Raw genomic sequence first — 26,254 nt, 5'->3', positions numbered from 1 at the left:
TAAGACTGGGTCGTTGCGGCTGAGCCACCGGAGTTAGCACATCAGTCCATGATGGATGCATCATGGTTTGCCCAAGCAGATGGTGATTGGATTATGGAGTGTCCACCGGGAACCCCAGTGCATATATAGTCTTGAAGTGGTCTCGGCAGTTTCCGTTCAAATAAACCAGAGATGAATCCTCATGACCAGCCTGGAGGCGCTGACAGTGTGTGGGAAGTAGCTGTTCGCAGGAGTTGAATGGACGCAGGGTTGGCAGCTGCAGCAGCCAGTGGACGTCCATCATCAACAGTGGCCCAGCTGATGCGGTAATCGCCATCTCCATCAATAGGAAGGCGCTGATCCTCCGGGCTCATGCCAAAATGCGAGCTGTACGATCTCGGTAGGATCACTTCACATATCCGTAAATGCTTGAGGCGCGTTATAGGCTCAAAATAAAGCTTTCGAAGCTCCTCAGGCGACGCGAGCATGAGGATTTGTGGCATGATGATGGAAATACGCAGCTGAGACAGCAACGGCATATCGGCGAGACCGTCCCAGAATGCTTCGTAGCCATCACGCCCCCAATGATGCGGAACAAACCTGGGGTGGTTCCGATCAAAGATGTTCACTTCCCATTTGAACTCCAAGGATCTGATGAGCCCCCAATTCTTAGGTATTTTTACTTGAAGGCTCCGCAGATCATCTGAGGGAAGCCTCTCGGTGCCAATGTTGACGATGTGAAAGGTATTGGACTGATACAGTATGGGAATCCCTTCTTCAAATCTACATGCAGTTTAGCTTACCTGACCCAGAGTTTGTACAGCAAAGACTTACACTCGCTGGCAAGTGAAGAGAAGGTTGATATCCAGCACTCGTCGGCGACTGGCCAGAAAGCAGTGATGCTGGCGTGATGTAACCTCGCTGAAGGGGCCAGCAACTGGCTGCTCACAGATGGCGTGGCGCCAGCGCTTCCTGAGACCTACCCTGTCAGCGCGAATGGGGTGAGTTGTGAAATTTAGATGGATGCGTTGACCGCCAAAGATCTCGGTATAGATGACAGCTCGCAACTCGGCAGGTAGCTTGCCAAACAGGGGCGACTCGAGTTGGTCCAAAAGACGCGAGGCTGTTCTCGCCGAGGGGGCCTCGGTGTCAGAAAGTCTGTCTGCCATGTAGCGTGAAGATCGAGCTAAAGTAGGAAGGAGAACTGGCGGTGTATCCGTGCGGCGATGCTGAAAGAGATGTTCCATTTGTTTTCCTGTGAGGCACCAACAGAGGAACTGATATGGTGGTGAATGAATGTCAGGCAACCAACGCGGGGCGACTACCAAGACCAAGCCTCTGAGGTGGGGCAGCTTCGGTGGGTGGAGGGGTGAGTACAGGGATGCTTAGGCCACCACATGTTGTCCCTGACTGATCCATAAGCTCCGAGTATTGGTGGTATTCCAAAGGATTGAACAAATAAAAGAAGGCATTTGCCTAATCATCACGATTCTGGAATATCCAGTCTTGTATTGTATGACCTTTGTGAGGCACACACATGTCGTTGGAGTCTAACCGTACACTACAGATATTGACTGCATACCCGTGCGCTAACATTCTACATAAGCCATCATCATCTTGTTCCACTACCCCGCAATCGAGGAGTCCGGGTCTCGCTTCCAGGTGCCACGATTCGCTTTCCAGTTTGTTGACTTTTGGGTCCCTCGTTGAAGTAAACGGACAATGGCGACCTTAATTCGTCAAGATCCGGAAATGGTTCCCCGACAACTGCGAGTCGCCAACAAAGATGTTCGGTGACCTACCCCGCGTGGACATGGATGATGCCGAGGCAGTGGAATAACGCCAGAAGTACTGGACGTGCCCAACATCAAGAATCGCTTGGAAGAAAGGTCTCTTTCTCTCCTTCAACCTCATGTTTCTTGACAATCCGGCACAATGAGGTCGGCGGTATACTCTATCATTGCGGCTCTGCTCGCTTACCAGTTCTACGCCCTAGGCCCTCTGATTCAACGTGCAGTGACTGTTCTGGGCGTTTTCCGAAGCTATCCTGCGGGTGACATAGGCACCACGCAGCAAGTGACCTCTATTCCTGACACAACGCATTGCGAGGATCTTCACCATCATGTTCCGAGCGGTCTCCTCTTTACAGCCTGCGAAGATGATCCTAGTACGCGGTTTCAGTGGTTTCCCCCGCTTGGAAACTTGGATAATCCCAAGCTGGCCGCCGAGAGCAGAGGTTCCATCCATGTGATTGATCCCAAGGTGAGCTCCAACCTCAAACAACTTGTCACAACACAACTGACCGTCCTTATGTAGGGTCTTGAATCACGACGGCTCAAGTTCGAAAACTTTGACGGTGCTTTCATCACCCACGGCATTGATGTAATCGACGACCCCGAATTGCCCACTGGTCAGGCCGTCTACATTTTTGCCATCAACCACCTTCCTGACCCCACCCCTACCGCGAAAGGCGAAGAGGCAAAGGCAAGGTCCCAAATCGAACTCTTCCACCACAAGATCGGCACCAACACGATCAGACATATCCGGTCTGTTTGGCACCCTCTGATCCGGACGCCAAATGATGTCTATGCCACCAGCCCGACTTCTGTCTATGCCACGAACGATCATTACTACACCGGCCATAGCATCATGCGCATGTTGGAGGATGTCTATTACGGAGCCAAGTGGACAGACACTGTGCATATCAAGCTCGATTCCTTGAGCCCAGTCAAGACATCAGACGCTGGTCTAAGTGCCAGTGTAGCCCTCGCCGGAGTTCACAACAACAACGGTCTTGGCCACGGCCGGGCCGAAGACGAGATCTTGATCGCACAAGCAGCTAGCGGCACCCTTCACATTGCTCAGCTCCCACCCAAGGGTAGCTCAAACTACAACATTACCATTTTGGACACGCTCGAGGTTGACTCTGTTGTCGACAACCCCAGCTACTTCAAGGACCCTCTCGCCACAGGCCCCTCGGATGACCGCAGTGGTTTCTTGTTGCCAGGCATCTCAAAGGCTGCCACTCTCGCCGAGACTTCCAGAGACCCAGCTGGCAAGGACCCTGTCAAAGTCTTCTATACCAAGCCTTCAGCAGGTGTGAAGGCGCAGCAGTGGGAGACAAGGGTGATCTTTGAGGATGACAGCAGCAGGATCAGGAGCGCAAGTGCTGCTGTCCTCATCTCTCTCGGCAAGAGCAAGGCGCGGTTGTTTGTTACGGGATTTGTCTCGGCCAACGTTATTGCTCTTGATGCAGACCTATAGGAGGGTCACTGCAAGACAAAATCTGTATGTTTATTTGCATCCCAAGTTACATGAGACGGTCATGTGTGTTGGCAACCCTAACGAAAACGTGTTCTATGCTTTGTATGCGGTTCCTGTGTTGAGTATTGCTCATGTGCGCTATTTTCCTCAAAGAAAAACATCTCAAATCAGTAGCCCGATTAGCTCAGCTGGTTAGAGCGTCGTACTAATACTGGAAACAGTACCAAGTAATGCGAAGGTCAACAGTTCAATCCTGTTATTGGGCATTCACTTTTTTTTTTTTTTTTTTCCAACTCCATTATCCTATATTCTCCTTTTACCCTCATTGTATCTGGCAAACCTAGATTTCCTCCTCCCAAAGATCATACTCCTCAAAGTATCGATCATGAATCCTCCTCGCGTACTCCACCAACGCGGGATAACTCCTCACCAACCTCCCCGTCTCAGGAGCAGCGCTGCATATTGCCGTCAGCCATATCCATCCAGTTCAATGACACAGAGCGAAACTCACCTGCTACACATCAACCTCCCCGCAACCATGCCATACAAAGTGCAATCCGCTTCCGTGGGCCCTTCCCCTCCCAAGACCCAAAACGGCTTATCGTCACCATTATCCCCTTTCCCCCTCCTCCGGGCTAGAGTTTTATTCCTCCCCTCCACAACAAAAGCATTTATAGCTTCCCACACCTCCTCCTTCAACACCCTCACCTCGTCAGAAGAGTACCTCCCTGTCCCCTGCCCATAGAGCGTCCGGATGATATCCTTGTAAAGCTTCCCCCCTATAAGCCATTGCATCACCCATGGCAGACCCGCTCCTCCCTGACCGAGAATTCCTTCTCTCATGGGGTAGTAGTTGTCGACCCATTGCTCGCGGGTGTTAAAGAACTGGAGTTTATCTTCCAGTAGTGCTCTAATGGACAGGTCAAGGGCTTTTTCTGCCGGGGAAAGGGCAGAGTTGAGGTCGGGGAGGAGGTGGTCGGATATGAGCCGCTTAGTGATAAGGGTTGAGTCGCCTAGGAGTTCGGGGGTGTGGTTTGGGGAGGGCTGGTAGGACATGTAGGGTATTTTCCTGTTGGGGGATTGGGGTAGGGAGCCGGAGGCGGTGGTGTAGGGGATGGAGGAGAGGCGGAGGCGGAGCTCGAGTTTGTTGACGAAGGGGGACCAGACGTGGTTAGGGGTGGGGGGGAAGTTACGGTTGAGGGTTATGGGGGGTGCCATTTTGAAGGAAGAATTTAAGTTTGTTTTTGTCTGTCAGTTGAAGTGCTACTTTGCATCATCTCGTGAACGCGGCAGATGCAGCTTATAAGTTAGGACCCCTGCCGGGCATGGCCGGAGATGGACGGAGGTAAATTCGGCCGGCGATGACCAATGCAACGGCAAGCCAACCATTCGGCGCTGTGCCGTACGCCTAACCTGACAACCTCGCACTTGGACTAAGCTCGCCTTTTCGTCTTGGAGCGAGTCTCCGGATCCAAATGGCGATAATCCGGGGCGGGGTGCCTGCCAAACAATTTGGTGACATTGTCCCTACCAATCGCTTCGGCTGTTTGTCCATTACCACAACTTACACGCAGCCACGTTGACGGTGTCCACCCCAGCTGTGGACCATCCTTCATGAATTCATAGATTGACCCATCATTCAACAAGAAAACAAGTCGCTTTGGCGGAGTGGTTAACGCGCGCCCCTGCTAAGTATGGATTCTATCCACACAGCTGCATAGGGCGTTCCCTCGGGAGCGTAGGTTCGAATCCTGCAGGCGACGATATCTTTTGTTGGTCCTTATATTTTTTTGGGGGGAATTCGGGTGATCAGCTTCTTTTTGAGGAGCTAGGTATGTGTGGAAAATAATGGGGACCAGTGCAGGAGAAAAAAGGAGTGTAGACAGTAGAGATATTATCATTGAAGGGTATCAAAAGTGTTCATATCAAATGCCATGCAAAGCCCATAAATGCAAAGGAAATGACAATACAAAGCGCGCCGACCCGGTCCCGTATACCGCTCGCCCTCCCTATCCCTACCCAAATGACATGCTCGCTTTTGTCGTACAACACACACACGTACAATCCTCGAAATGTTAAGCTCCTTCCAACAAGGCTAGGAGCCTGAGCCGAAAGGATAATTGAACTTCAACAGCCCATTCAACCCTCCAACCCATGAGTCATCGTCCTCTCCGAACCCTTCCGAGTCGTTTTTGTTCGATGCTCTAATCACGCAAGGAACACCACCCTTCCACCCATCCTCGGTTCTCTCCAGCTTCTCCCCTTCCACTCGGACCTCCATGCCAATCGTCACCCCTAGGCGTCGTTTCCCATCGATCGAGACCGGCAACTCTCTGCCTCGGTTCCGCTTGCTGAGTCTCAACACCACTTTGGTATGCAGTGGCAAGACCAAAGGGCGGAAACTCAAGCTTCGCGGGCTAATAGGTGTGATAAGAAGGGATTTCACAAGGGGATGAACAATCGAGCCGCCGGCCGAGAGAGAGTATGCTGTCGATCCTGTAGGGGTGCTAATAAGGATACCGTCTGCTACAGCTTCGGTAAGGAAATGGCCGTTAACAAATATATCAATGATGGCGAGATGAGGATGCGATCCACGATCGATCGAGACTTCGTTGATAGCGTGCAAATATGGTGAGTTGCCGCCCCTACCTCCTGCTGCACCAGCCGTGGAAGACTGCGCAGTAAAGACTGGTTCGCCCTCGAGACCCAAGGATGGTTCAGCTGTGGATGTAGGTAGTATGTGTTCGTTGATGTTGCGGCCTTCACTGTCGTAGATGCCGACTCGTAGTCGGTTTCGGAGGAGGATCTTGGAGGTACGGTTTAAGCCCATGCATTTTCCATTCCCCCGTACACTATCCCAGCCCTCGGGGTCTGGCAGACCATCGATGGCCCTGGTGGTAGCTGTTCGTGTATGAGGATCCCCAAGATCCTCGGTTGAGACGCTGCAACCGCTCATATAGCATTCTCGAAAAGCTCGTTTGTATTCGTCAAACTTCCACTCGCCGAGAAACCCAAGGGTGCCCATACTGAAAGCCAGGATTGGTGGCACACCGAAGTGGCTTGAAAAGAGACTTGCGGCGCGTAGGATGGTGCCGTCACCACCCATAGTGGTAACCAGGTCGATTTTGTCGGCATACAGTGCTGTAGCATCAGCAGGAGCGGCCGAATATATGGGGAATGGCAAGTCTTTGTGTATGGTGTGAGCAACATGGCTCTCGAAGACGAGGTTGAGCCCGGGGTAATTGTTGTGGATGTGCTTTGCGAATTCGACGGCCGAGACGGTAACGTGAGGAGCGTGCAACTTGGGCATGAGAAGGATGTTGCGTGGTGGCTCCGGCCAGTGCAAGGCGAGGAGCGACGCCGTCTTCGTTTGCTGGTAGTGAGGGACAATGCGATTACTCAAGGTTGAGACGTCAAGAATCTGCCTCCGGTTTGTTGAGACGGAAAAGGCCCGCCATGTTTGGGCTGCAAGTTTAAGTCTGCATCGGGTGATATTGGTCACCTTGCTGGTTGTGTTCAGCAAGGCGAAGGCTTGAGCAGGGCAACACAACCTCGACATGGTGACATGTTCGACTGGCCGACTAACCAGCTGCGCTGTGGCTTTGGGAAATTTTGTTACGCGAAGACGAGTTTAGAGTTGACAGAAGGAATGGCCAAAGCTAGTGGGTGTATGTCGGCGGCTTTGAGCACTCGTTCATGCACTCAGGGTCCATGAAGAACTTCGGTTCTTTAGGGAGCACTTGGACCGGGAGGATGACATCGTTATCCGTATCGATAAGGATACTACGGGACCACACTGTCTTCAACCAATGGAAAACGTCAGAATTGCCGGTGGCCCCGCTGGCGGCTTGGCCGTTGGTCCTAGCTCCAACCAAGCTTCTGTCTCCTCGGGTCGGAGCCGGCATTTACTGATCTTCCACCCGCAGGCAGGTGCCCAGCTCGCCTACTGTAGGTTGCTGGTTGTGGGCTGGCAGGGCGACTGCATCCAAGCTGCTGGAGCCTGGACGGAATTCAGAGCCACAAATGAGGTGGGATGCGCATGTGCACACATGACGACACCTACGGCAGCCTCGGATAGGCACCCTGAATGGAGTTGCAATGTTTCATCAAGGACGGGGAATCCCGTGTGCTCCGATCTCAACACCTCGGCCCTTTGACGATGTCTTCAAGCCCAACTGTGCGAAAAGCTGTTTGACAGGTAGACTTCCATGTCAGCCAGTTGGGTCGGAGTCTCGGGGAACCTTCACGCCGCACGCACTGCATCCGGCCGCGCCTCATGAGCTACGACTAACCACCTTATTAGCCCAACAACAACGGTGGCTTCGACAGCTCGCCAGCCTGACCTAACCGTCTCCCGCATCAGCTCCCTCGTATCGCTTATCAACTGCCTGCCTTGCCGTCAACCTTGCCTTTACAATTACCCTCCCACGATCGTAAACCTTCGCACCTGTTGCTGCCTCGCACAAGCCTCACCCATAAAATAGCTTCGAGAAAACTGCTATCTCAGCGTATTCCAGCTCCTCTCCGCACTCCGCACCCGCCAACAAGTCCAACACATTGTTGTAACTCGCCCGCCGTCGCGGGACCTAGCAATGACGGTTAATACCAAAGCGGCGGCCTCGGCCGTTGCTCCAGCCCATCCGTCTGGAAAGGAAAAGCACGGGAAATTGGTCCAGTTCTTGAGAGGCTTCTCATTCTTCGTCTATTTTATGGCTGGCTGTATTGCGTAGGTCTCGTCACTTCATCTCCTTCTTCCAGCTCGTCGTTAACTAAGGTCTTTGCAGTATCCATCTTACACAACTGATCGGCTCGCCGCTGTACTACGTCGACCACGATATCTACTACTCCTATATGGCGTTGACGAAACAGTCTTTTGGGCTGCTGATCACAACTTCCACAAACTGGTGGGGCCCCACCACGATACGCATAAGCGGGGATGCCTCGGTGGCAGATCAGATCAAGAAAACGAAGGATGGTAGGGTTGAGTTTTCGTTTCCAGAGCGCATGGTGATGATTGCCAACCATCAGGTAGAGTGTCTTTTCCTGTTGCGCTGTTGCCAGACTGACTAACCGCAACGCACAGATCTACACTGACTGGCTATATCTGTGGTGGATTGGGTACGCCAATAGCCCTCAGATGCATGGCTATGTCTACATCATCTTGAAGGAGTCACTCAAATACATTCCTATCGCAGGACTTGGCATGGTTTTCTATGGCTTCATCTTTATGTCCCGGAAGATGGCTGTTGACCAGCCACGCCTGGCCCACCGTCTCGGCAAGCTCAAAACATACAACACGACCCCCGATGGCACGAAATACCTAAACCCAATGTGGCTCCTGCTCTTCCCCGAAGGCACAAACGCATCGCAAAATGGACGGAACAAGTCTGCGAAGTGGGCCGAGAAGATTGGAGTCAAGGACCCGGAGCACATGCTTCTCCCGAGAAGCACTGGTAGTTTCTTTTGCCTGAACGAACTCAAGGGCACTGTGGAGTATGTATACGATTGCACTGTGGCATACGAAGGTGTACCGTAAGTTTCCATTGCCCTTATGTGGAGAGTGTGATTTGTCTCTGACAGGTCACTTTGTCATAGGCGTGGGAAGTTCGGCGAGCAGCTTTTTACTCTCTCAGGTACCTACTTCCGCGGCCAACCTCCAAAGTCAGTCAACCTCTATTGGCGTCGATTCCGTATTGCGGATATTCCCCTGGACAGCGCCGAGAAGTTCGATGTGTGGCTCCGGGAGCGGTGGTATGAGAAGGATGCTCTGATGGAGCAGTACATCTCCACTGGTCGTTTCCCGGCGAGCCCGCCCACCGCTGCCAACAAGAACCAGGAAGGCTTTCTCGAGACCGAGGTTCGCACTCGTTACAAGTTTGAGTTCCTCCAGATTTATGCCGTGGTCGGCATTGTCGCTCTACTGATCAACCTCGTTTTGAGGCTCTACAACCGACTTCTTTCTATTGTTTCATAGCTCTGCATGGTTTCCGACTTTGATGAGATACCCCTTCAACCGTGTTTTTCACCCCTCTATCTTAGCTGTAGTCGATATACAAAGGCGCAATCACGGAGTCAGAAGATGACTGCGTTTTGAGGTTTTATGGCTGTGGCAGCAACGTGGGAACGCATCGCAACTATATAATAGCGGTGTCGTGGTCTTTTTGCATATGATACCTGGCTGGGTTTGGCGTTTAAGGGAGTTGAGTGAGATGGAGGGTGACGGTTTGGTGGTCAGATTATTTAACCCGTTTAGGAACAAGACATACAGATTCTATTTACCTTGCATTTTGGCACCTCCCATGAGTCATGACTATTCATTTGCTGCACATGAGCCTTGGGCTGGAGTTCTGGAAGGGTGGCCTGGATTAATCGAGACAGTTTGGCGGGGCATTGGTGTAATGTCATCGCTCACGCAACTGGCGGTCTGTCGAACCCAGTGATACGCCCTTGAAGATACGGAACATCGAAGAGGTTCTCTGATGGCTAAAGCGCTGAAGCGGAACGATATCGGAGTTCGAGAGCAGCACGCTTGGTGCCTCTCCGATGGCATGCCGGTCGGCCAGCCAGGTTTACGCCGAATATTGGGTGATATCAGGATGGCAGGTGACCATTTGCGCAGACTTGGGGCCAATCGGAAGCGCAAAGAGGAACAGCCTGCCGGGGATTTATCTGCAATATGGCAAACTTGGCTGGTTCTGCACATGACTGGGGAAATATTGTGCGTTTCTCACTGTGAACTCTCCGCTGACTCTGCTATGGGTTTCTAGCCTCAAGGTCCTGAGAATATTGAAGAAGGACATCATCAAGCATCAAAATTCGTCCCATCCATACATCTTTCACCGCTCCTTCGTTGTGGCTCTAATAGCTCCCCTGTGGTCTGATGACGCAACAGACCCAGAGCTCCTGGGTCTACCTACAACCTCAACACCAAACAAACACAGGACCTTTTCATCCTTTGATGAAGCTCGCGCTGCCAATGGACCTCAGATGGTTTACTTCGGACCAGAGATACCCACTTTTCTGGTGTAAGTGCACTCTGAAAACATTCCAAATCGGGCTGTTTATCAACTTCAGCCTTGAACATCATCCACCTGGTGGGCTCAGATCGAGACGCCAATCACCGTTGGAGGTTGGGCAGTTTCAACAGCCGCTAGGTCCCAAACTTGCATTGAGTTCCAGAAAACGCCAAGGTCGAGTTCGAGGCCATGGTCACCCAACCCACAGGATGATCGTCATGACTAACGGAAAGCAACAGGACTAATTCCGGATAAGTTGACCCATATGCCGCGGCTTCTTTCAACTCTGTGACCGCTACGTTCGTATTCGTAGAACATCTTTTTAATTCGCTAGCAGCGTAGTAACATGCGAGTACACAAGCTCAGGAACGCCGATGCCAACACACGTTGGAGTGACTTGAGACCCGTCTCGAGTTTCGTGGCTGGACTCGATCTTTGATCTCTGGGGGTACCGCACCCTGTCTGCCCGAGTCCTTGTTCCCATCCCATGTTCCACGAATCATCTCACCTTGAACCTGTGGAACTTCCCTCCTGCTAGGTGATTCCGGGGATGCGGTTCCTTCAAGACCCCACCTCCCACGACCGCCCAGACTGCTAATGGCCCCTGGTCGGCGGAAGGGCACCACCGGCCGGCGGGGAGTGTAGCCGTCATCGGACCGGGACCAAGCAGCAGAGGAGACGGCTTGTTTCCGGTGCTCAGACGTTACGATACTACATTGTCCCGTGATAGCAATGAAATTTCTTCCTGGCTAGGGGCAACCGGGACCGCTTACCAGCTTTGCTTCCATGCTTGAACAGGAAGGCCAGGGGGAGTCCCGGAAAATTGAGTCACTGCATTGTGTTTCTGTAGAACGAGGAGACTAGACTGATGGGCCTTGGCTTTTAGCTTCCGTCCCGGGTGGTTGGAGAATGAAAATGCGGAGTGCATGGTGCTGTGGCTTTAAATAGGGACAGGTTGGTGTCCCCTTTTTGTTTCCAGACACTCATCAACTCCTCAGGCAAGTTGACGACTCTTGGTCTTGACTTTTCATTAATTTCGTGCTCTCGTTTTACAAGTTGTGCTTGTGTCTTGTTACATATAGCAACCGTAACTTCTTTTTTTTCTTTTTTTTTTTTGAGGTGTTTTTGTTTTGGGCAATTCAACTTGCTTTGCTTTGGTTTTAATTTAAATATTGGAACGCCCCAGCTTCAACAATGGAGAAAGCAGAGGTGGAGGAAAAGGTTACGCCTTTTCCGGTGGTGAACAGCAGTAGCTCCTCTAGCGGTTCCAGCACTCATGATACCATCTCGCTGGCATCCAACCATGACGACAACGCCTCCTCACCAACACCACCCGACCAGCAAGAATACGCTGTTGTGTCGTTCTCTCCTAACGACCCCGAGAACCCCTACAACTGGTCCATGGTTCGTCATCCCTCCTCCTCCGTCTCTTCTCCCCCTTTGCTCTTCTAACCATACCTCCTCCCCTCTAAACAGAAAAAGAAATCCATCCTGCTCCTCTGCGCTACCCTCACATGCCTCAATTCAACAATGGGCTCCACCATCGCCTCGGCCAACCTCTTCCCCCTCCTATCTGCTGAATTTCACGTCCCCGTCGGCCCCCAATCTGTCCTCCCTGCCTCGCTCTACCTAATGGGGTTCTGCTTCGGGCCTATCATTTTTGCGCCCTTGTCCGAAACCTACGGGAGGAAACCCATTCTTGTGACGGGTTTCTTATTGTTTGTGGCTAGCACGGCGGGGGCGTCTGTTGCGCCGAGTTGGTGGAGTTTTTTGTTGATGAGGTTCTTGTGCGGGACTTTTGGGAGTCCGCCGTTGAGTGTGTTTGGGGGGGTTATAGCTGATTGCTTTGGGGATGAGGTACAGCGGGGAAGGATGTTGATGGTTTGGAGTGCTTCTACGTTTGTGGGGCCTTTGGGGGCGCCAGTTTTGGGGGGTTTTGTGGGAGGGATTTGGGGGTGGAGGTGGGTTTTTTGGTGAGTACTTTCAGAAATTATGGGTAAAAAGAGATGAGGGGGGCTGACGAGGAAATAGGATCGCGTTGATCTTTGCGGGAGTCACGCTGGCTTCAGTGTTGGCCATCCCTGAGACGTTGGCGGCCAAGATTTTGAAGAGGAAGGCGGAGAGGTTGAATAAGGAGGAGCCGAGGGAGGATGGGAGGAGGTGGGTGGCGCCGGCGGAGTTGAGTCAGAAGAGTGTCTTTGTCACTTTGGTGAGTTTGTGACAGGTATCCCTGAGAGGATTAAGGGGAATGGGGCTGACAAATAGGGGTAGAAAACAACCTTACTGCGCCCGTTGGAGTTGCTATGTGGAGAGATGGTGGTGGTTCTCACATCTCTTTACATCGGGTTTATTTACTCGGTGTTCTACATGTACGTCGGCTGGATCTTCATGCGTTGAATTATACTAACAACCGGTCACAGGATGGTCCAGATCTATTACGCTATTTTCGTGGGCGTGTACGGATTCAGTCCTGGTGTTTCAGGGCTATTGTTTACGATCAGTAAGTGCTCCTCCCAACTACTGTTTTCAGTACCTACCTAGCACAAAGCTTATCATCTTTTAAGTTGGTCTTGGAACTATCATCGGCTGCTTCATCTGCTGGTGGTGCGACCCAGTCACTCTTCGGCTCAGCGCCAAACACCCTACAAAGAGAGCAGAGTACTTCCGGCTCCCTCTGGCCTGCATTGGAGGCCCGTTTTTCGTCATCTCAATCCTGTGGATTGGACTGTCTGCTCGGTCCGATGTGCATTGGGCGGTCCCCTTTATCGCAACTGTGCCTTATGGAATTGCTTACAATATCATGTGGGTAGCAATGATCAACGTGAGTACTCACTTTCACAAGCATTCTGGACTTTTTACTCATCAAGATTAGTACGTTGCGGATGCGTATGGTATCTACTCTGCCTCTGCCCTGGCGGCATTGGGCACCACGCGTAGTGTTGCTGGTGCTCTCCTCCCACTCGCTATCGAAGATATGCTCAAGGCTTTGGGTATTGCCAAGTCTTGTGCGTTGCTTGCTGGTATCAGTGCAGCTTTGGCAGCCGTTCCATTGTGTTTTGTTGCTTATGGTGATAAGATTCGTGCTGCTAGCAAGTTTTCCGCAGCACTCAAGATTGAAGGACAGCGGGAGGAGGCAGCGTTGGGTCGGACTATGAGCCATATATCTGCTGTATAGGTTGAGACAACAAAGGTTGGAAAAGCTGGCATGGTATTTCAATTGCTGGAAGATAGGCACTGGGGGCGGGACTCAAAATTGGGAACGACGACTAATGACACGATGGTAATGCTTAATAGACGTTAGATATATGGTAGCATTTAGGTACATAATGGGTATTCAAAAAGCAAGCTACATCCTCGTGTTTTTCACTCGGGCTTTTGCGCAAATGCAGAGATGCTGCAAACCCTTGTTAGCTTTGAACCAAATCAACAGCCACCATCAGGCAAACTTACACTGGCCAATAGGCATGGATTCTTCTGTCATTGAGATCAGCTCTTGCTTGAGCAGAAAGAACAGTGACTTCTGGCAGACTCCAGCCCAAGAAGCGTGTCGCCACCGCCATCAAGAAACCCTCAACGCCGGCGGAGAGGTTTGTGTTGGACCACATGGCGATCTCCTTGAGCTTCTTGTCTTTGGGCCAAGGGTTGCTGGGCCAATAAGCCCGCTTTTCATCGTAGCTGACAAAGCCGGCTCCGTTGAACAAGTCCTTGAGAGTGAAGACGTCAAGAAGCGGCGAGCCTGCTGCTGCGAGACCTTCCGCAAAAAGAGCGGTAGCTTTGGCGAGAGCACAGTCAGGGGGGAATGTGTCATCTTCGGCAATGGGTCTGCCCGGTTCTTGAACTTCGAGCCAACCGCCAGGCTTCAAGTTTCTATTTTCGCATGTCAGAAGCAATTGAGAAAGATTTTGGGTGGGGTTCATACTCGATGCATCTTTCAAGAAACACAGACCAGTTCTTGATTGAACCGGACATGGCGCGAACGTGAATGTAGTCAAATGGCTGTGAGAAGGTCCATTCGTCCTCCAGATCGTCGATTTGAAAGTGGACATTGGGAGGTGTGCTGTAGTGGAAACTCAATGTCAGCAGTTGCCTATAATTCTGTCTCCATTGCAAGAAACCGAGGCGCTTACAAGCTCGGTTGAATCGGTGAGAGGTCGACGCCGATAACATGGGCATCTGGATGCTCATCACCAAAATCAATAGCCCAGATACCTGTACCAGTACCAACATCGAGAACCCGACCAGCAAATTTGGCTTCAGGATGAGCGGGAGGAGCGAATCCCAACCGACCATCGAGAGTCAGATACCAAAGATGGTGTTGAAAATCAAGACGCTCGTTTTCTTGTTCATCATTGGGGATCAGGTATTCTGTTACACTGTGTTAGTATCGCTATCACCACTAGTGTTCTCCACCTGTCACAAGACTTGGCTGCCACTAACTTCCGTCTCTATAGGCGTGATAAGTGCGCCCGTTCTCTTTTCTGTAGTCCAAGATGGAACTGGAGATGCTAGCAGTCGAGGAGACGGCGTCCTGTGACTTGTCAGCAAAAGGAATAGAATGTGACCAGAGGCGGTCCGATATCCTACCTCTCCCCACGATGAGTCCACATCAGTCTCATCAGGCTCCTCATCGTCAGCTTGAATATGGGCAGGCTCTGGCTGGGCTGGTTCTGGGGTTGGTGACGAAGCAGCGGCAGGTGGCGGTGGTTGAGCCTTGGTGGCCGCCTCGGGGGCTGGAGATGCTGCCTTTTCCTCGGTCATTGTTGCTGTGCTGTTAATGATCGACAAGCGAGGTGGTGCGGGAAAGAAGGTGAACAGCAGTTCTAGAATAAAACTTCCTCGCTCATGTGGCAGGTGACGGGGTTGACCTTGTGAGAATCCCACCGGGCGCTAGCCCTGCCGTCGTTACATCCGCACACCGGTTTAAGACAAGGCGTCCGGGCGTTGGTCCGGATTGCGCGACAGCACATGCATCTCGTACGCAATCTATCCCCTCCCCCACCAATCGGCTTCTCAAACCAATTGGTGCCCACATTTGAGAGCACCTTATCGTCCTGATTGAGCTCCGACCCCCAAACCGCATGCATGTTCGCTCGGCTACTCGCACCATTCTTCCATTATCGAATGGCGCGATACTTCCGTGGAAAGGACGGGGATGGAACCGAGCTGTGGCACAGTCCAACTTGGCAGCGGGGAACCTGCACATCTTCAACAATCGACACAGTGCAGCTGAAGTTGGTGGTGGTTGATACAAGATATTGTCCATTGGCCAATGGATGCCCATGGTACCTTGGTTGCAGACTGCGGGCTGATAAGGCGTAAAAAGGGGTTCAGGGGTAACCAGTTATCATGGCAAAGTCTCTGGAAACCTGGAACTGCCAATAATCAAATGGAGCATTGATAACGAAAAAGAAAGAAGAAAAATAGGAAAAAACCAGCAACGCATTAATATGGTTTTCTGTACTACAAAGTCTAGTGAAAGAGACTTCGTTACCTGAAACCATTTTGCCCCTAAAAAGGTATAGAGGGTTAGAGGCCCTTTTGCTTCTTCTTTTCAGAGGCCATAACTACAGCTCTCACACATGTGAAACAATGGTTTGGTGGTGATTACTTAGCTGGAACAGTGATATATGAAGTTTTGTGGTCTGTTGCATTGCTTTCAAAGCATTGAATTGCCAAATGCGTGACTCGGGGAGCTGCTTCTTCGTCTGAAACGTCGATGGCTTGAGCATTGTCCTGAGCGCTCACTTGGCGCCGACAAGGTAAACGCAGCCCTAGATGGAGATCAAACGAGTGACCAAAAAGGTGAATTAAACTTATCAAAAATCCGGAAGTCGGCGGAATCAAGCATGAAAATACCCCAGATCTTCTGCCCGTGAAAAGCGGCACACATACAAGAACCGGGCTCACCCCTCGAGTTGTCCACGACAGTTAACTGTTAGCGATAGTGTAAAACAGGTGAAAATACAGAGAAGCTGTCATTTTGACATTTGAAAACAGAAGCCACAAACGGCTTGCGAGTCATTAACACTCACCATAATCACCATGACAAGAATATCCGTCCTCCTGACCACCACCACCCTCTTGGCAACAACAACAATCGCCCAATCCAACCGCGAACCCCCCTCCACCGGCCTACACTCCCTCTTCCTCTCCGCCGGAAAACTCTACTTTGGCACTGCCACCGAAACCAATAACTTCGCCGACCCAACCTACCAAAACATCCTCTCTAACCCCCTCGAATTCGGCCAGCTCACCCCAGAAAACTCACAAAAATGGGGTCTCATCCAGCCCCAACCAGGCGACTTTTCCTTCAACGCCTCTGACCAAGTCGCCTCCCTTGCCAACAGCTACAACCACCTCTTGCGTTGTCACACACTGACGTGGCACTCCCAACTCCCCCCCTTTGTCTCCTCCACATCATGGACACCAGACACGTTACGACAGTTGATCACAACACACATCACCTCGGTAATCTCCCACTTTGGCAGTGCCTGCTACGCCTGGGATGTCGTCAATGAGGCGCTAAACGAAAACGGAACATTTCGCAACTCGGTGTTTTTCGAGGTGTTGGGGGAGGAGTATATCGCTCATTCTTTTGAGGTTGCAAGGGAGGTAGCGCCCCCGGAGACGAAGCTCTACTACAACGACTTCAACCTTGAGACCGCACCAGAAAAGCAAACCGCCGCTGTTGAACTGGTCAAGTCGCTTCAGAGTAAAGGTGTTAAAATTGATGGCGTGGGACTCCAGGCTCACTTCACAGTTGGCCAGACGCCGAGCGTGGAGAGTTTGATAGCGACTCTGCAAAGGTTTGCTGATCTGGGGGTGGATGTCGCCTGGACGGAGCTGGATGTGGCGCAAGAGGATGTGGAAAACGCGAGTGAGCTGGCGGTGGAGCAGCAGGCAAGTGATTATGTTGTTGCAGTGAGGGCGTGTCTCGAGGTAGAGAGGTGTGTCGGGGTGACGGTGTGGCAGTTTACGGATCGGTATAGCTGGGTGCCGGAGACGTTTCCAGGGAAAGGCGATGCGTGTCTTTGGACGAAGGACTATCAGAGGAAGCCGGCGTATTGGGCTGTGAAGGGGTTTTTGGAGGGGTGGGTTGCTAGGATGAATGTGACTAGGGCGTTTGTGGGTGGAAATGAGACAACAGTGAGGACCGTCGCAAGCCCTAGAGGGCCTTTGACTGAAGTGAGTAGCGGCAGTGAAAGGTTAGAAGGAAGCTTGGTGAAGGTCGCATTCATTAGCTTCGGTGTTTGGCTGGTTCTAAACATGATGTGAGATTGCTAGTTTGTAAGGCGCTTGGAGCAGATGCTTTGATATCCTTGGAATTGAAAACTGCGAGTTTATTTAAATAAATCTTTCGTCTATCCCATTCCTCATATATACAAGGGTATCTCCCTGACTTCACACCGTTAGTCCTTTCCACCAATGTCAGGTCTCGCTCAAAGACTTCTAGCATCAGTAGTTGGCAAGACACCCTGGGGGTAATGAAAGACATCGTTCGGATCAACGGCCTTCTTGATTGCCTGAAGTCTTGGTAGATTCTTGCCCCAGTAATTGACCTGCGCTGTTTCCTGGTCCATAAGACCCCTGGAGTCAGGGTAGTTGACGTACATTCCCCAGTCCTCTTTGGGCAGGCCCTCGGTGATGTTGCGGGCAAAGTTGCTCATGATGGTATGGCCGTCGGCGGGATATGTGCCCTTGTCTATGCGGTCATACAGAAGGTACATCAAAAGATAATCTCGGTGCGCATAGGCACTTGAATCGTCATCCTGAGAGCTGACTGCCGAGTTCTCACCGCCGTGCAAGTCAATGTGCACATACCAGTCCCTAGGATTGGACTTGGCCTGCTTGAACCAGTAGCTGACGAACTGCTCGAGCTTCTCTTCGCTCAAAGCCTTGGTGTAAAGACTGGTCGAGTAGAAAGTCTCATGTTGCGCGAGATTGTGCCCCTGATCAATGTTGACTCCGTTGCCAAAGTGTTTGATTTGATCCAGCCAGCCACCTGTTGTGGCCACCGCGAGTGTTGCGTTGGTTATCTTTTGCAAAGGTGCGAGAACAGCTTGCAGGCCTGCCTTGTCTCCATAATACAAACCCTCCAGGTTGATAAAGCGCTTGGCGATGAACAAACGCATGTTCAACTCCATTGGCATAGTCTTGGCAAACTCCTGAACGGCTCGGACACCAACCAAAGCTCTGGCCTCTGTTGGCCATTGTACTGGCGCAATGAAGTAGGTAACCTTCTCAGGCACCTCAAAGGTGTCGAATCTGAACTCGGTGACAACGCCCATGGAGGATCCTGCACCACGGATGGCCCAAAACAAGTCCGGATTCTCCGTCTTGGAGCAGTTGACAATTGTCGAATTGGCGAGGACAACGGTGGCCCCAACTATCCAGTCAAGAGCTAAACCCTTGGTGTGGGAGCTGATACCATACCCACCGTGAAGTGCATGACCTCCCACTCCGACCCTATCTTTCTAGTTAGCCCCACTATTCTGTCAACTGAATTCAATGTAATGGAAATCACAACTCACCCTGGACATGTGCCGTGGCTGAATCCCCTCCTACCTTGCTGGTAGAGCTCCCAGGCAACGTGACCCAACCTTGAGCCACCTTCGACCGTTGCAATGCCGGTGCTGTTGTCCAGGACAACCTTGTTCATTCGGTCCATCTCAATCGTGAGATGGCCATCTTCGCCACCGAGACCGAATGATGCATAACTGTGCCCGCCGCATTTGGCATTGGCTTTGATCCCAAGCTCGGCAGCACAAGCAACGGCATCTTGAACGTGCTTGGCTGTTGTTGGGACAGCAATAGCGACGGGGGTGTAGTTGAGCCGCAGGTTGAAAGGGGCAGAATCAAGCTTCCAATCGGCCGAACCAGGTGCATTGATTGGAACGCCTGATCCGACCAGGCAGTCGGTAAGTGCGTCTTGTTTGTCGAATGGGTTGGCATATGAGGTTGCCGCCAAGCCCAACAGGGCGCAAAAGGGGGCGAGAGTTAACATCAGGCGAGAGATCTGCGGCGTATGTTGTGACTTGTAACGTGATGCAGGCGAGCTGTATGACAAAACCTTTTGTAATCAGGGGCAGACACAGACGCCGATGGAGATCTCCGGGACTCGCTTCTTGTCGTCTGGGGTAAGATCCTGGGGAAGTGGCTTGAGAATCTGGGAAAATGCAGCCCGAAATATACTCATCGACGGGATGAGCCGATATCTTGCCCTCGTCGGCCGCTTCCACAGGCGGTGGCTGGTGAGTCCGTGGTAAAAGACTGGTAATGGGAGTGGTGCGACTTTTCCCACTAGATCGTATGGCGATCTCCCCATGTTTAAATCTGATTTTCTTGTCTTTTGAGATTGTGATCTTGTGAGCACTGGGATCGGATCACTCAAGCGTTTTGCCGGTTGTCAATAAATTAACATGGTCAGGGCTGATGGTAAGGAACGTAGGCTGTGAGCGAGGAACAACAGACGAGCCCGGAACGAGAGTGTATGTGGTCCTGGGCGAGCCGATCCTGTGGTGTGCAACTGGGGAGATTTGCGGAAGATTAATCTCGAGATGCAGCGTCATTTGTTGGCGCCATATACGGGAACGTGGGAAACGCGCATTTCAGGAGAACAGCAGGGGATTTCGGCCGATCTTCCACGATGGTACCGACCGAGTAAACCCCGAGTCCTCAAGCTAACGGCTCCTCGGGAGGAGCAATCTCAGTTGCGGGCTGCGCCAGGGAGCTGCGCTGTTTGTGGCGTTTGTCCGTGTCCGTACTTGTTCATGTGCGTATAACCAGTCGGGCGGTACTGGGTGGTAATGAACAGGCATTCGTGGGGTAGCAGCGGCGGCTGGTCCGGATCTTGCCATGTGGTTGTGTAGATGGCGGCTCTGCCTCTGCGTTGTGGTATTCCTTGGCGAAGCCTTGATGGCGGGTGCGCAGACAAGATATCCGATGTGTAAAAGCCTTCGAGACCTTCACCTGCCGAGTCCTACATGCAACATGTAAACGGACAAATCTCTACTGCGTGGGGCCAGGATGGTCGATGGCTGCATAATTCCTCATCCGATTCCTATATTGCGCGGCTGAAATTACCCGGTGAGCATCATCACAGATCTCATAACGGGAGGGTTGAAAAGAGTCATTGTGCGAAGAGAGGATTTGATCTCAGGGTTGTAAAAAGGCGTCAGCTAGTAAAACTCCATGATGTGATGACTTTTGCTTGGCCACGTTCGATGGTGATAGCGCGAAAGCTTGTTGTCTGCTGTGTGATGCAGAGCCAAGTCCACAGGAACGAGCAAAAGATGCTCACCAACTATCAATTGGGTTTGCTTCAGATTTTGGCCAATCGAGGAATATTATGGTGATGGGGGTATGTGGGGGTGCCGTGTAGACAATGAGCCGTTAATAAGGGTACCGGTTCAAGTGATCAAGCGTCATTTAGCCAAGGGTCCGGAACACCATGAATCTGAGAGGAGAGCCACCGTGTCGGATCAAACAGCCGGAACATTTCTGACGTTGTACAAGCTGGGCAAGTAATGCAAGGGGTAAAGTGGAGCGATCGCCTGAATGTGCTTTCTGAACAAACTACTGCCTCGAAAGGATATCAGTCGGCACCACACCAGTGGCAGAAAGGAAGGCCAACACCAAAGCTAATGCTTTGCTGCAATGGCTCTCTGCTGGCAGGGCCAAGAGCAGTTGAATTGCTGGTAAACCAAAATGCTGTCAGAAAAACTGCTGTCAAATCAAAGTTGCTGTCGAGTCAAAACCCGCTGCTGGTAATTCATGATTGCTCTGCTGCAAGTACTCCAGCAGCAACAGCAACGGCAACGGCAACCGTGCCAAGGACCCATTCCATTGGCTTGACGCAACTGCCTAATCAGCAAAAGTAATGACAGGAAGGGACAGGCAGCAGTGAGAGCAACTGCCGCCAACACCAGACTGAAAGGAAGGCACTCAGCTCAGCTGTTGTGTAAGACAGATTCTCTACTTCCTTCACAGCATCAACAGAAGTCACGCCACTGCCCTTAACAGCACTTGAACTTGCCTTCGCACCTCACTGGAACTTGCCTTGACACACCTTCGGTCCCGCTACTTCCCACCTTCACTCCCCAACATGACCACTTACCAGGTTACCTTATAACCCCCCAACATGAAGCAGCAAGAGCCTCAGCAGTCCCACCCCCATTCAGCCATCTGGTAGAGAGGGTAGTCGAGAAGACAATTTTTGTATGCAGAATCCAGGGGGGGACTAACAGTGCCTGGAAGGGGTGTAATCAAGAGAACGTTCCTTCCCTACAAGCCTTTACCCCCCACACTCTGCCATCAAATAGGCGTGTCCCTATTCGTCTGCACCAAGCTTTGACGGAGTACAAACCCTCAAGTGTGATAAAAGAAAACATCCGCAACCTCGCTTTCAAACCTCGGTGTTCTTCATCAGCGGCGAAGATTGCTCCATCCAAACATAAAAGTCTCCGCACAAGACAAGACCACCAATGATGAAACATCAGCATTCAGTACTGACCGAACAGAAGACCAACTCCAACGGCACTTACTACTGGGCTTAGAAATTGTAGGCCGCTGGTGTAACCATCCCAACATTGTCCTCATTGTCATCAACAAGTGGCTGTAGTGACTTTGTGTCAAGGGTTGGGGTTGCACAGCCGCTAGTCCCAAAACGGAATCCGCGCGCGATGGCTTACACAAGCAAAGCGAGACTCCATGCCTCACCCTAACCATCATATGTCTCCGAGATATGGAGCCTCGATGAGTGACTTCTTAGACAAGAAGGAAAAGTTTGTCCGTTTGACAAATATCTCGAAGAAAAACCCCTGCTAAACGGACACTTTGGTGATGGTCCAGCGTCAACACCGAGGCCCGCCGTATGACCCAATGTGACACGCGTGCCTTATGGAAGTGAGGCAGTGAAGTCAAAAGGGAAACATGGGAACGGGCATGATCCGCTTGGGCAACGGAAGTAGACAAACCAAGGCCTCCATGCTCAAGTATAAACACCACCATGCCCACTGCATAGCTGCACCCGTTGCTGACTCCAGACCACACCACCGTATCCTGATATCACGCTTTGACCCCCTGAATCTTCAATACTCACCAAAGCTCCTTCCGCCCCTTCAGCAACACCCAAAATGCCTCCATCACCTAACCTCCTCCTCTCCCAACCCCTAACCCTCCCCGTCGCCAACCTCACCATCCCCAACCGCCTCGCCAAAGCCTCCATGTTCGAAGACTGCGCCGATCCCACCACCAACCTCCCCTCCCCCCAATTAAAAGCCATCTCCTCCTCCTGGTCTACCGGCTCCTGGGGCCTCATCCTCACCGGCTCGGTAGCCATCGACCCCCTCCAAGTCACCACCAACGCCGTTCTTGCCAACCAACCCAACCTCCCCGAAGAAACCCTCCTCTCCTCCCTCCAATCCTGGGCAGCTTCCTTCCGCCCCCCTGCCTCCTCCACCACCCCCCCATCCCCAGTAATAGTCCAACTAATCCACCCGGGCAAACAACTCCTCCGCTTCGCCTCCAAAGCCCGCTCCATGTTCGAACCCCCCTTGGCCCCCTCCCCCATTCCCCTCGACCTAGGCCCCGGCCTCCTCCCAAAGATAGCCCGTACCCTCCTCTTCGCCCACCCCCGAGAAATGACCATCCCCGAAATCCAATCCCTCATCACCCAGCACGCCCACTCCGCCCTCATCCTCGCCAAAGCCGGCTTTAACGGCGTCCAGATCCACGCCGCCCACGGCTTCCTCCTCACGCAGTTCCTTTCCCCTCATTCCAACAAGCGAACCGATGCCTACGGTGGCACAGCTGCCAAGCGAGCCCGCGTCATCCTCGAGATCATCGCTGCCGTGAGGGAAGCCACCAAAGAATACAAAGGGTTCGTCGTAGGCCTCAAGCTAAACAGCGTGGATCACCAGCAAACCGACAGGCAAGGCAAAGAAGACAGCATCGAGCAGCTCCGACTCCTGGCAAAGACAGAGCTGGATTTTGTCGAGATCAGCGGGGGCAGTTTTGAGGATATCAAACCGAGGGAGATGCTCGCCGAGAGCACCAAGAAAAGAGAGGCGTTCTTTCTCGAGTTTGCCAGAGTAGCCAAGCGGGAGTTAGCCGGGATTCCATTGATGGTTACGGGGGGCTTCACCACCAGGCTTGGGATGGAGGAGGCGCTTAGGAGGGGTGATTGCGATATGGTTGGGTTGGCAAGGCCCTCGATTTTCGACCCTTTGCTTCCGAGGAATGTCCTCTTGAACCCAGAGGTCAAAGATGAGGATGCCAAGGTGACCCGTGTCAATGTTCCGGTGCCTTGGTTGTTGCAAAAGATTCCGCTCAAGCTGGTTGGGGCTGGTGTGGATGGTGTAAGTGGTTCCTTCAGCCAATGACCCCCTTTATCTCCCTGATCGTGACGATTGACATTTAACAGCAATTCCACGCCAAGAAACTGCAAGCACTCGGAAGCACCGAGAACAAGAAGGCTTGATAGGACATAACAGAGACCATTGCAGGAATAATTGGAAGTTGTGGAGGGTGCAAGCCAGCTAGCCGAGTGGCGCACCTGGGTTTGTAATGGGTGTTAGAGCAGACGAATAGAAGAAAACCTGTATGCAGATACTTACGTATGAGGATAGAGAGACAGAAAGAGTTTACCTTTTTACACCATGGCTTGAGTCCTCGTGTCAATGCTTGCAGCTGGGCCAGTCTGAGCTGTAGATGACAGCAGCGTACCCAATATTTGTCCTTCAAGCCCTGTCCTCTCGGTGCATGCAGAAACCGCGCAGAAGAGACAAGACGATTGGTGCGTTCACGCGACGGTCAAAGATGATTGGTCTGTCGAGCCGACACTTCAACCACCAGGACCATGAGGGGTCAGCTCTGTGAGAACGAGGCTGGATAGTCACAACCCCAACCCCGCAAGCACACCTTCCCCAACGAAGAAGGGACGACATGCGAAGAGAAGATAATAAGATAAAAATGGGTCGCCACTTAAATCTGTAGGTAACCTGATGACCCGACTTCCATCACGCCATTGTCACTTACCAACACCCTCGCCGAAGTTCCAACTCGGGTACACGCTTACATCGCGTCGGCAAGACCAAGAAGATGTCTATGTCCTCCGCTGAACCGAGAACCGGGACGAGATCCAAGAACGGTAAGCATCCCCCGTGGGGTTGGGTAGCCACTTGACTGACCAAGCATCAATGCAAGGCTGCTTGACGTGCCGTGCTAGACATGTCAAATGCGATGAGCGACACCCTGTTTGCTTGAAGTGTGTCAAGCAAAAGGCAGGGTGTGAATGGCCTCCTCCTCCGGAACTACAGACCCACCAGCCAGAGGAAGACATCCCGCAAGCTGAAAGTCGGTCTCTCAGACGTTTAGCTCCCGCCGTCAACGACACACATGACCAACTCATTCAGGCTCAAGCATCCACTTGGACGCCGGACGTTGACTTGTCGATGAGCGACCTGCCCATAGTCCCAGACTTCAGCTTTCTCACGGGCCTAGGCTGCTCGGACTTCATGCCATGGTTTCCTGTCCCGTATCCCGAACCAACATTGGACATGCACATCAGCTCCGAGGCCCTTCTCGCCCCTCTGCCTTTGGGCGTATCCCCGTCCCAAGCGGAGCGCGAGGCTTTGGCATGGTACCGTAGCAGCGCGACGTTTGGGTTTGGGAGCGCGAAGAATCCCAACTGGTCTACTCATGCTATTGTGTGGGAGACAGCCCGCGAAAGCAAAGCTGTCTTGCATCTCCTCCTGGCAGCAACACAGAACGAAATGGCGTGGCGAGCAGGATCCCAAGGCGCCCTGTTTGCCCGTGCCGATGAGAACTATCGTCTCGGGCATCAGCAGCTGGAGGCAGAGATCCGAAGTCGCGAAATCGACCCTCTGAATGCCATGTCCTGTTTTTGGTTCCTTTACCTGCATCAGAAGCGTCGCCATGCTGCAGGAAACCGCATGCTGATGAGTGAGCTCAGCAAGATGATGGAGGAGTACTTGACGGCTTTCAACCTCCACCAAATGTTGACTTCTGCAGATGCGGAGAATCCGGCCTGGCCGGAGCCGAAAAAGGCACTGTTGGCTCGTCTTATGGTTTGGCTTTTTTGGATTGATGCACAAGCAGCCACACAAGGAGAAGGTGGGAGGATTTCCAGGCTTCTAACTTCGTCAGCTTCTCGGCAAGCTTTGGTAGATCTGTACAAGATTTCAAGAACCACTCTGGAATCGTTCTGGGCCGGGAGATATCCCGATGACGAGGTTGTGGACGACATGAAGAACTCCAGCGCTCTTGACATGATCCACGACACCTGGGTCCTCGTGCAGGAGGTCAATAACGCTGCCGATGAACAGCTGCCCCTGGATCCAAAGGCCAGCGACGAAATCCTGAGCAAGATACAGGCCTTGCAGTGTGAGCCAGGTCCTCTTCGCGTTCTACGCCTAACCTCTTCAAATGCTGCGCTCCGAGATCGTGTGATGTTGAACGCAGATTGGGCTGGAGTGAACTTTTATACACTCCGCATCTACCACTTCCGATGCAGTTTGACTGAGGAACATCTCGCCTTTTCTTCACCCCAGTCCCAGACTGTCAAGATTGCCGACGTCGTTGATTCTTTGTTGCTCCTCATCCAGAAAAGCTTAGCCACCGGCAGAGAAGACCAGCCAGATCGCATGCAGTGGCCGCTGTTCTGGGCGGGGATCGAGACGACAGATCCGTTCAAGCGAATCTGGGCGTTGGGGGAACTCAAAGATGAAGGTCTTGTTCAAGCAATGCGTTGTGTGTTGCTGCTTCAAGAGGGTGGGTCAAGGGTTGGAATGGCCAAGATTCGCGACATCTTTCAAGCCTCGTGTCTCGGTGTGCCAGTTGCTGGTTTCGGCGGCATGTGGGGGATGCGGGGGTGACTGCGCACCTGGCGTCGAGTTCACGATTTGCTCCTTCGTCTCGGTATATCCAATGAAATCATTTGCTCTCAGGTATCGGCAGAGTAGCGTGAGTAGGTA

The 26,254-nt window shown here is 52.2% G+C and overlaps 12 protein-coding genes and 2 non-coding genes across 14 annotated transcripts; 6 read left to right on the top strand and 8 right to left on the bottom strand.

Moving 5' to 3' along the window:
- Positions 1-179: 179 nt before the first annotated feature.
- Positions 180-1,456, bottom strand: QC762_204360 (uncharacterized protein; the record flags this gene model as incomplete). The annotated part of the gene is made up of 2 exons (XM_062887328.1): positions 814-1,456; positions 180-762 (listed from the first exon to the last, which is right to left on the bottom strand). Exons 1-2 carry the CDS (start codon positions 1,224-1,226, stop codon positions 180-182), a joined length of 996 nt encoding a protein of 331 aa, XP_062747138.1. The 5' UTR covers positions 1,227-1,456.
- Positions 1,415-4,231, top strand: QC762_204350 (uncharacterized protein). Its single transcript, XM_062887327.1, has 2 exons — positions 1,415-2,241; positions 2,296-4,231. Exons 1-2 carry the CDS (start codon positions 1,915-1,917, stop codon positions 3,241-3,243), a joined length of 1,275 nt encoding a protein of 424 aa, XP_062747137.1. The 5' UTR covers positions 1,415-1,914; the 3' UTR covers positions 3,244-4,231.
- QC762_204340 (uncharacterized protein) lies at positions 3,377-4,550 on the bottom strand. The gene is made up of 3 exons (XM_062887326.1): positions 3,755-4,550; positions 3,468-3,698; positions 3,377-3,404 (listed from the first exon to the last, which is right to left on the bottom strand). The coding sequence occupies exons 1-2, from the start codon at positions 4,459-4,461 to the stop codon at positions 3,584-3,586; spliced, it is 822 nt and encodes a 273-aa protein (XP_062747136.1). The 5' UTR covers positions 4,462-4,550; the 3' UTR covers positions 3,377-3,404; positions 3,468-3,583.
- QC762_0035520 lies at positions 3,417-3,509 on the bottom strand. The gene has a single exon. It is a non-coding gene; the product is annotated as a tRNA-Ile (tRNA).
- Positions 4,551-4,897: 347 nt separating the features above from the next.
- Positions 4,898-5,006, bottom strand: QC762_0035490. The gene has a single exon. It is a non-coding gene; the product is annotated as a tRNA-Ser (tRNA).
- A 332-nt stretch (positions 5,007-5,338) lies between these two features.
- On the bottom strand, positions 5,339-6,802 carry POS5 (NADH kinase pos5; the record flags this gene model as incomplete). The annotated part of the gene is made up of 1 exon (XM_062887325.1): positions 5,339-6,802. One exon carries the CDS (start codon positions 6,800-6,802, stop codon positions 5,339-5,341), a length of 1,464 nt encoding a protein of 487 aa, XP_062747135.1.
- A 305-nt stretch (positions 6,803-7,107) lies between these two features.
- Positions 7,108-9,217, top strand: QC762_204320 (uncharacterized protein; the record flags this gene model as incomplete). The annotated part of the gene is made up of 4 exons (XM_062887324.1): positions 7,108-7,969; positions 8,028-8,271; positions 8,327-8,775; positions 8,839-9,217. Exons 1-4 carry the CDS (start codon positions 7,836-7,838, stop codon positions 9,215-9,217), a joined length of 1,206 nt encoding a protein of 401 aa, XP_062747134.1. The 5' UTR covers positions 7,108-7,835.
- A 2,236-nt stretch (positions 9,218-11,453) lies between these two features.
- On the top strand, positions 11,454-13,434 carry QC762_204310 (uncharacterized protein; the record flags this gene model as incomplete). Its single annotated transcript, XM_062887323.1, has 7 exons — positions 11,454-11,663; positions 11,736-12,232; positions 12,291-12,468; positions 12,531-12,628; positions 12,680-12,759; positions 12,824-13,080; positions 13,132-13,434. The coding sequence occupies 7 exons, from the start codon at positions 11,454-11,456 to the stop codon at positions 13,432-13,434; spliced, it is 1,623 nt and encodes a 540-aa protein (XP_062747133.1).
- A 117-nt stretch (positions 13,435-13,551) lies between these two features.
- On the bottom strand, positions 13,552-15,164 carry QC762_204300 (uncharacterized protein). Its single transcript, XM_062887322.1, has 6 exons — positions 14,844-15,164; positions 14,697-14,787; positions 14,387-14,624; positions 14,179-14,316; positions 13,710-14,126; positions 13,552-13,653 (listed from the first exon to the last, which is right to left on the bottom strand). Exons 1-6 carry the CDS (start codon positions 15,015-15,017, stop codon positions 13,623-13,625), a joined length of 1,089 nt encoding a protein of 362 aa, XP_062747132.1. The 5' UTR covers positions 15,018-15,164; the 3' UTR covers positions 13,552-13,622.
- Positions 15,165-16,301: 1,137 nt separating this feature from the next.
- On the top strand, positions 16,302-17,534 carry QC762_204290 (uncharacterized protein; the record flags this gene model as incomplete). The annotated part of the gene is made up of 1 exon (XM_062887321.1): positions 16,302-17,534. The coding sequence occupies one exon, from the start codon at positions 16,302-16,304 to the stop codon at positions 17,532-17,534; it is 1,233 nt and encodes a 410-aa protein (XP_062747131.1).
- Positions 17,535-17,698: 164 nt separating this feature from the next.
- On the bottom strand, positions 17,699-19,263 carry QC762_204280 (uncharacterized protein; the record flags this gene model as incomplete). Its single annotated transcript, XM_062887320.1, has 2 exons — positions 17,699-18,725; positions 18,791-19,263. The coding sequence occupies 2 exons, from the start codon at positions 19,261-19,263 to the stop codon at positions 17,699-17,701; spliced, it is 1,500 nt and encodes a 499-aa protein (XP_062747130.1).
- Positions 19,264-19,965: 702 nt separating this feature from the next.
- QC762_0035420 (uncharacterized protein) lies at positions 19,966-20,392 on the bottom strand (the record flags this gene model as incomplete). The annotated part of the gene is made up of 2 exons (XM_062883281.1): positions 19,966-20,238; positions 20,360-20,392. The coding sequence occupies 2 exons, from the start codon at positions 20,390-20,392 to the stop codon at positions 19,966-19,968; spliced, it is 306 nt and encodes a 101-aa protein (XP_062747129.1).
- Positions 20,393-22,029: 1,637 nt separating this feature from the next.
- QC762_204270 (uncharacterized protein) lies at positions 22,030-23,913 on the top strand. The gene is made up of 2 exons (XM_062887319.1): positions 22,030-23,617; positions 23,683-23,913. Exons 1-2 carry the CDS (start codon positions 22,394-22,396, stop codon positions 23,737-23,739), a joined length of 1,281 nt encoding a protein of 426 aa, XP_062747128.1. The 5' UTR covers positions 22,030-22,393; the 3' UTR covers positions 23,740-23,913.
- A 224-nt stretch (positions 23,914-24,137) lies between these two features.
- QC762_204260 (uncharacterized protein) lies at positions 24,138-26,155 on the top strand (the record flags this gene model as incomplete). The annotated part of the gene is made up of 3 exons (XM_062887318.1): positions 24,138-24,250; positions 24,314-24,408; positions 24,465-26,155. Exons 1-3 carry the CDS (start codon positions 24,204-24,206, stop codon positions 26,153-26,155), a joined length of 1,833 nt encoding a protein of 610 aa, XP_062747127.1. The 5' UTR covers positions 24,138-24,203.
- Between the last annotated feature and the right edge of the window lie 99 nt (positions 26,156-26,254).

This window comes from Podospora pseudocomata, assembly GCF_035222375.1.
Source record: "Podospora pseudocomata strain CBS 415.72m chromosome 2 map unlocalized CBS415.72m_2, whole genome shotgun sequence".
NCBI classification, from domain to species: domain Eukaryota; kingdom Fungi; phylum Ascomycota; class Sordariomycetes; order Sordariales; family Podosporaceae; genus Podospora; species Podospora pseudocomata.
This window is presented reverse-complemented; position numbering and strand designations above follow the sequence as displayed.